Source organism: Notothenia rossii (assembly GCF_949606895.1).
Source record: "Notothenia rossii genome assembly, chromosome: 5".
In the NCBI taxonomy this organism is placed as follows: domain Eukaryota; kingdom Metazoa; phylum Chordata; class Actinopteri; order Perciformes; family Nototheniidae; genus Notothenia; species Notothenia rossii.
The window spans coordinates 21,780,791-21,788,780 of record NC_136903.1 but is presented as its reverse complement, the minus strand read 5'-3'; the positions used below and the strand labels follow the sequence as shown (position 1 = coordinate 21,788,780).

At 39.9% G+C, this 7,990-nt stretch overlaps 1 protein-coding gene across 1 annotated transcript; it reads left to right on the top strand.

Annotated features, from left to right (window-relative positions):
- Positions 1 to 4,429: 4,429 nt before the first annotated feature.
- LOC307039109 (pyrethroid hydrolase Ces2e-like) lies at positions 4,430 to 5,356 on the top strand. Its single transcript, XM_079680908.1, has one exon. The coding sequence runs from the start codon at positions 4,524 to 4,526 to the stop codon at positions 5,235 to 5,237; it is 714 nt and encodes a 237-aa protein (XP_079537034.1). The 5' UTR covers positions 4,430 to 4,523; the 3' UTR covers positions 5,238 to 5,356.
- Positions 5,357 to 7,990: the final 2,634 nt, after the last annotated feature.

The following is a 7,990-nucleotide window of genomic DNA, read 5'->3' as shown; positions in this document are numbered from 1 at the left end:
TTCGGTTAACGCGACCTCTGGTCCCGGTGTTCCAGGGAACTCACCAAGTATCAGAAAACACAACCCTCTCTATTTTCCTCCATACCCAAATCTCTTAAAAAGGGGCTGCAACGGATCTGATACAGACTGATCCAGATTTGAACACTTCTATGACGTCACAGAAGTGGCGCTACGGCTATTGGGCCAACTCCACCAATCAGGAGGAGACAGCCACGGACATTGCCGTTCGAAAGCGCTGGAGACGCTGTAGTACATATGCCAGGCCTGTAGATGGTGCTGTTCTCACAGAATCAGCCCATGCAAAGACAGTGTTAAATTGAGCGAAATGAGGAATGGCTAAAATGCATGATCTGTTTGGTATTTTGAAAAATAAAAAGTATAAATATGCCTTATATAGGTATGGTCCTACACTATATTATTCAAATATAGCATGATAGGTCCACTTTAAGGTTTCTGACTGAACATGACCTTGAATATAAATACTGAATGCTAGGGACCATTGATAAAAGCCAACAATACAAAGTAACTGTCTGTTATAATGTCATACAAAATGTAATTCATTTCAAATTAATAGTATAGAAAAGTCAAAGTGAATTTCTATTTTTCTTCAAGATGGTACGGATACAGTAAATGTGTGCCACAGTAGAGCTAAAAAAGGTTCCAGCTAAGTCAAAGATACTATACATTTAACGCCATCCTTCTCTGGTTAAGTGTATAATATGCTTTGTGCCCAGGGCTGGGATGGCACTCACTCTCAGCCTGAGCGTGCCATGAAGACTAAGCCATTTATTCCTCATCATTGCTTCCAAATGTAAATGTCCATTTCAAATGTAACTTTAATGGGTAGTTGACATTTGAGCATGAAACTCTAGAAAACAAGAGAGCAAAAGGCAGTATTGTTGCTTTTCCCATTTTAAGTGTGAATGTGGGTTGGCCCTACTCCAGTCCACACGGTGGTGCTAATGCAGCGGAAGTGTTTGTTATATTCCAAAAAGTACACAAAGAAGAATGATCGTTTAGCTTACTAGGGCCGTTTCTCAATGTCGAGTAAACCTCCTGCAGAGCCACTATTTCAAGTATACTACGTCATCGAGTGGCGCCGAAGGACTGTTTGAATGCATGTTAAATGCCCAGCATTCTGCGCCACTCGATGACGTAGTATACTTGAAATAGTGGCTCTGCAGCAGGTATACTCGACATTGAGAAACGGCCTAGATTTCACTATCCATCAAGAGACACAAACGCATGGATGGTCTGCCAGTGAGGCAAAGCTCAGATGGCCATTATTACTGGAGGTACTCACTGAACTCTCTCACCCACACAGGCCATTCAATGGTTTCACTGATCAGGGATCAGATAAATGAATTGCATTCCCAGACAGTTTATAGAACATTGGCTGGAGTGACTCCGTGTCTGCTTTGTCCATTACTATCAGTCCATTTTTCTGTTCCTCTCTGGGTTTATTTGTTTTGTTTTACTGGCCATAAAGTTCCCTGATATTATGTTTGTTGGATGTTTGCAGTATTCTGTCCTCTTACTAGAGTGGGATAACATATGCAGACTTTGGTATACCCCACTAACGTTCCTGAAAATATGAATCGATTAGTCACCGTAGGTCTTTTGAGTAATGCGCACCAACAACAATGACCATTTTTACAGTGATGAATTATTCAAGTAATATACATTCAACTTAAATGGTTCTGAATATGTGTGCATAATGCTCTTGCATAATGATACACATTGAGTGATTTGAAACTGTTTGAGCTTATTGCCAATGCAAGACTGAGGTGCAGCATAGAGATTGTGTTGATTTTATTGCACATGATTAGTTATCGTATCATGGAGCATAATCATCTGCCAGCGGTGTCCTTTAACATGTACGGCAAATGAGATGCTTAAAATTCCGAAGAGCAAATGTCCTGGATCTCTGTGAATTGGCTACAGAGACAAAATATCAGGTGCAAAGAAAATACATTCATGAGTCTTACAAATGCGTTTTCTGGCAACTGACACAGTCAAAGAAACAAGGTGATAACCCATACACCATGCTGTGCCCTAATCCTAAATGTATAACTCCTGGCATGTTGCTGTTATTAGATAGCCAATTGAGGGTATGACAGAAAGAGGCCAAATAGCATTAGTTAAACACATGGAAAATCATTGATACTGCTGTACAACTGGACACGACAGAATTGATGCAACTGACTACTCTATTAATGTTGCAATGTAGTCACTGCAGTTATGTTAGTAGTAGATGGATTAATCATGAAGTGTATATTGTCTCAAAACACTGGAGAGGGAACTTTTTGAAGTTAGTTTGCATTGGAAACATCTTGCTAGTATTAAAGTTGATATAGCAAACATTTTATCTAACACTTTCTAAAGATACACAACTGGCATCTACATTAGTCTTTATTTGCTTTCGTGTTTCTGTCCACTTAATGGATTTAGTCCAATATTTACATACCTTTTTTAAGATCTGGTTTGGTCTGGGAAAGCAATATATGGTTTCTTAGTTGCTAAAATCTCCACTGTGTTAAGCAGCTATCCGCCAAATTTGACTAGCTGGAGTTTGGTAACGCCAGAATTAAGCTAAAAGTATAATTTTATATCATCTATTATCTGCATTCATCAGTACTACTCCACCCCTTTCATATTCTACTAGTGATGTTGCACAGTAGTTACAATATACTGTATCTATGCCACAGTTTAATCATGTGGCATAAAACTCAGCCTTCGGTTGCGTCCTGTTTCATTATAAAGTGCCCCTTTTTTAAATAGTTGTTTCTGTGGACAACATTCCTGAACTTGTTAACACAACATTTTCGCTCTGAAATATTTGCAGGATAGTGTTGTGACAGCACAGTGCCTTTTATTGGCTGAAAAATTGGAACGTTAATTTCCCTAATTACATTACATTATGCACTGATGAAGGATCTTTAAATGTATTCAATTATTGTATAACATTTTGTTTAGTTAAACTTATTAATTAGTATCAGTATCTGTATTACACAATGAGTATCAACATTTTGTCATGCAGGGTACGCTCTGTAGGTCTTACATTAAAACTAATCTGATGAAATACATCAGGCCCTTGAACTGTACATAAATTCAGTTCATCACTGAGTAGTCCACTTATTAACGTATAAATTACACTTGTTTTTTTGCCCTATAGCAAAGCTCTTCTATAGTCTGCAATGTGTTGAATAACCGTGAGCCTGCTGCATTTGAAGGTCAGGTCTTAAGAGGCACAATCCTCCTAACTGTACCAATTCATTAATCTAAGGCTCCATGCAGGAATAAAATGTATTTGGATGATGAATGTCCAGATCAAAGGGTTTGCACCCTCAGGCCTGGAATTAAACTGGTGTAAACCTCTAACTCTTCAATGTAATGTATGCTCTTTGAACAGGTGATTAGTCTTTCAAATAAATATCACCATAAAAAATATCTCCGCATTGGAGCGAGCTTAAGTTTCACTTTTGATTGCATGATATAGCCCAGCGCAACACCTCCGTAAAGCATGTTGCCACTTGTTTGTACCATTTTCAGTCGATTCGTAATCTGTTCTAGAAAAACGATGTGTTTTTTAGGATTTCAAGAAGCATATAGAACAAACAATGGATGTATTTTATGAACATTTATCCATGCTGAAAGTAGATTTCGATGTTTTAGGAGTGAGATTGAGATTATTATCTAATATATGCATCTGATGAAGCATTGCATGACGTCTGTTGATGATCAGAGGCTGTTGTTGGGGCTGCATAAACATATTTTTATTTTTGTTTTGTAGACAGACCATGCAGGCCTCAGAGAGTTAAACTTGGGCCTGCGACCATAGTTTTATTGTATTTTGTTTTGAAAATCCACAGCGGAGGTTTGTGTCGTACTACATGCGGTGTATTTTGCATATCTCTCAGTAGCCAACAATCTGTGAGTCTGTTGGCTCGGACATAAACTCGTGTTTAAAATAATACTACATAATAAATGTAGTCTACATTTCATAATAAGAGGTGTAAAACCTAAGAGGATTTTAAATCGCATTTGAACTAAATGCTTATACAATCTGTAGTTGTTTTTGTATTGTTGATTTAATGTGTGAACGAGGCGATATAGAGAAGGTTAAGCTGTCATTATTAGGCTGTAATTTGTTATATACTGTTGGAATGAGTAAGCAGGCATATTGTTTTGGGATATTTGTGGAGTTAGGTGGTCCATGAGTGTTTTTTATTGGTTAAGTGGTCCTTGGTATGAACAAGTTTGAGAAACACTGCGCTCGTGGATTGTCAAAGGGGGAGCCTCGTTGCGGGGAAATTATACAGATGGCTAGTCCGCCCCTGAAAATGTCTATGCAAACGTTATTATTAATAATTAAAAAAAAAATTAAATTATAAAAAAAATGAATCCATTTTTTTTAATAAATTGTGGAGCGATGGGAAGGAGTGAGAGACGCCACCAAGCAGCCACCCATGTGTGTTCAATATAAAAAGTGAACCTTAGATCTGTTGGAAAAACTTGGTGGCATGGTCGTGGATTTGCCAGACATTTCAGAGGACTGCCTTTACCTCAACATTTACACTCCTGCCGACAGAACTCCTGATGCCAAGTTTCCAGTCATGGTCTGGATTCATGGTGGAGGGTTTGCTATGGGGTCAGCTTCCACGTATGATGGCTCCGCCCTGGCTGCTTACCAGGATATGGTCGTAGTTCTGATCCAGTACCGTTTGGGACTTCTGGGCTTTCTCAGCACTGGAGATGAGCACATGTCTTGGAACTTTGGCATGCTGGACCAGGTAGAAGCTCTGAGGTGGATCCAGCAGCACATTCACAACTTTGGAGGAAACCCAGATGTAGTTACAATATTTGGGGAGTCAGCTGGCGGAGTGAGCGTATCTCTACTGCTCCTCTCATCGTTGTCTGATGGCCTCTTCCATCATGCCATTGCTGAGAGTGGTACTGCTGGAATGGATCTTCTTGTTGCAAATGATCCTCTACCAGTAGCACAGATGGTGGCAAATATGTCTGGCTGTAGCCTCGAAAGCACACAGAAGATCGCTGATTGCATGAGAATCGTCAACGTAAAAACTATTGAGGCTTTGGGAGAGAATCAAACCTTGAGAATCTCTGTAAATGTTGATGGACACTTCCTGAGAAAAACAGTGGACGAGCTGTTCCGTACACATGAACTTCTTACCGTACCATTCATGACCGGCATTAATAATGATGAAGGGGGCTGAATGCTTGCTGGTTCTTTTGCTCCTCCAAACTGGACAGAGGGGATGGATAAGGAGCATTTGATGAACTCACTGTGCCTCTTCTTCCCTAATCCCGAAGATGCAATTCTTAGAGAGTTAGGTAAGTCTGGGGTACCCTGTACATTTCTCACCACTTAGCTAACTAATGTTCAGACACACTAGGTTAGCGGATTGTTCCCACCCCTGTATATTGTTTTGTCAAATTCTTTGTAGTTTAGATAGTCAGGGTTTTTTTGTTTGAGTTTTGGTTTCAAAGGATAGATGTAGAGATAGGCCTGGTTTTGTTATGCTTGTTTCTTTTGTTTGGCACAATCCTTTGACTCCTCCTCCTCCTCCTCCTCACCAACAGAGTGTTTCAATTATATGTCTGTTCGGTTCTGGGTTTACACAAAATAAACCTTTTGTCAACTGTTACGCTGACTCCCTCATTTTTATTGGTTGTATGTTATTGTCTCCAGGTCCACTAGACCTTAGTGAGGACGTAACACATTTTCCATTTTTATTTTGTAATCATCCCTCGACCCCCACTTTGGGAACCCCTGCTCTAGGCCAGGGGTCGGTAAGTAAGTTTGTAAGTAAGGGGGGGGATGAGTTCTCCAGATTCTACAGATGGCCAGTCCGCCACTGCTCACACAAGCTTATTAAGATCCAAAGCTTTGGTGCGTTTTGAATCAATGTTGAGTATAGCCAAACCTGTCATTGTAGATCGAATGCTTCTCGTTTTGCGCCGTCCCGTTCAAATGACAATCACATTTCCATGCTCGCGCCAGGGCCGGGGGAGGGGTTACAAGCATATATATCTATGGTTACAAGGCTCGCGTCTTGTACTGCATTCACTTGCACTCGGACATTAGGGATTTTCTCTCATAAATGTCCGATGAGCCAAAACTTTTATTTCAAAACAAAGCTGCCAGCTGGGGTGGCAGCATATGCACCACCACCCCTCGCCCTCCATGATCAAGCGGCTTCTCCGATTTTGTTGTCAATGTTTTGACTGAACTTTGTTACTGTTCACATATAAGTAAACATTACGTTTGAATTATTTAGTGAGCTGTTGTTATTTGTTTCAAACCACAATTTGGCTATTTCAGCACCACACGCTGTCCACACTTATTGATCCACTATCAGCGTCAGTACACCCCGCTGCCAGGTTGTGCCTGTGCTGTGTGTCATTCACTCTCAACATGGATAAATGGATAAATACAATAAGCATTCTTCAGGTGTAGGTAGATTCTCTATTCGGACATTATAGCCTATATGTGCGACTGTCGGTCCGATATTGTAAAAAATAAAAAATAAATCTCTAAATAATCTTTTATTTTTATTCTCAAAATAATTTTCTGGGCCAAATATTATTGCTGGAGGGCCACCAATGGCCCGTGCGGGCCGCCTATTGCCGACCCATGCTCAAGGCCTAATTTAAAATATTGCCAGAAAGGATTTATTTCAGTTAATAGACACTGTTTTTGATATAAACAACATTAAAAAAGATATGTCAACCATGATATATGAACAACACACAAAAGCGTTTGCATTTCAGTGTGAATCTCAGCAACCTTGCCTTGACTTTATTGCACATTTTCATTTCACACTTACTATCGAAATGAGATTTATTGGTCAGATCTACTTTTTGAAAAAAAAAGAAGAGAATCTCTCTATAGAAGTAATATTTTATACTATATAGTCCAGGATTTATCTGATGAGGTTGCATTGAACTTCCCGCAGATCACAGATGCTTAGTTTGACTAAGACTATAGACTGTAACCCTCGGGCAGCAAAGACCATTTTAAAGGTCCCGTGTCATGGCCATGTCTACTGATCATAATTCCATTGTTGAGGTCTACTAGAATATATTTACATTGTGCAATTTTCCAAACTCACATTGGTTTCTCACACAGCATCTCTGTATAGCATTTTTTATTCAGTCTCTGTCCTAAATGGCTTGTTGAAGCTCCTCAAAACCCGCAGCCTGGCTGTGCATGTGTGTGTGTGTGTGTGTGTGTGTGCTCGGTTCGGGCCCGGGCCAGGCCTCTCCGTGTCCCACTGTCTCAGGCTGAGTCCAGGCTGAGAAATCCGCAGAGCTGCAGCTGAGACAAATAAGGCTTTGTGTGTGTGTGAGGAGCTCCGCGGATTGGTCCATTTGGACCAATTGCTCCATTTGGATCGTCTTTACGTCACTTGGTTCCCGGAAGAAAAAAAAAGAAAAAAGAAAATCTCCAACGAGGTGTTCTGGGGCAGCATAGACAGGTATTTTCTGTGTTAGAGTTTTACTCGCTAAAGGGTGTACTTTGAGGGTTTGTGGCTCTGCAGACCGTTTACATGCATAAAAAGCTACATAACACACAAGGGGACGGGTAATAACCGGAGAAGCATGACATGAGATCTTTTAATGTCTGATAATGTAATAAAATAACCATTTCAGTGAATGAGTAAGGTAACAATGTACATTTCTGGTTATAAAGTAATAGCTCTTTTATTCATCTAAAATGTGAACCTTAATTAGGCTAATGCAGCCTACATTACCATTGCCCTTTTAGCTTGAACACAAATCATTACATATTATTACATTAACTGGTTCTTTGTTTCCCCCCCGCCACAGACGGCTACTTCCAATATGGAGAATTGGCTTTATTCTGAATGTAAATAAGCTTGGCTAATAATGCAATGTGTTTGTGTTTTCTTTTTCACAGTGAATAGTGCATGAATCAGTAATGAAGCACAACACTGCTTATGTT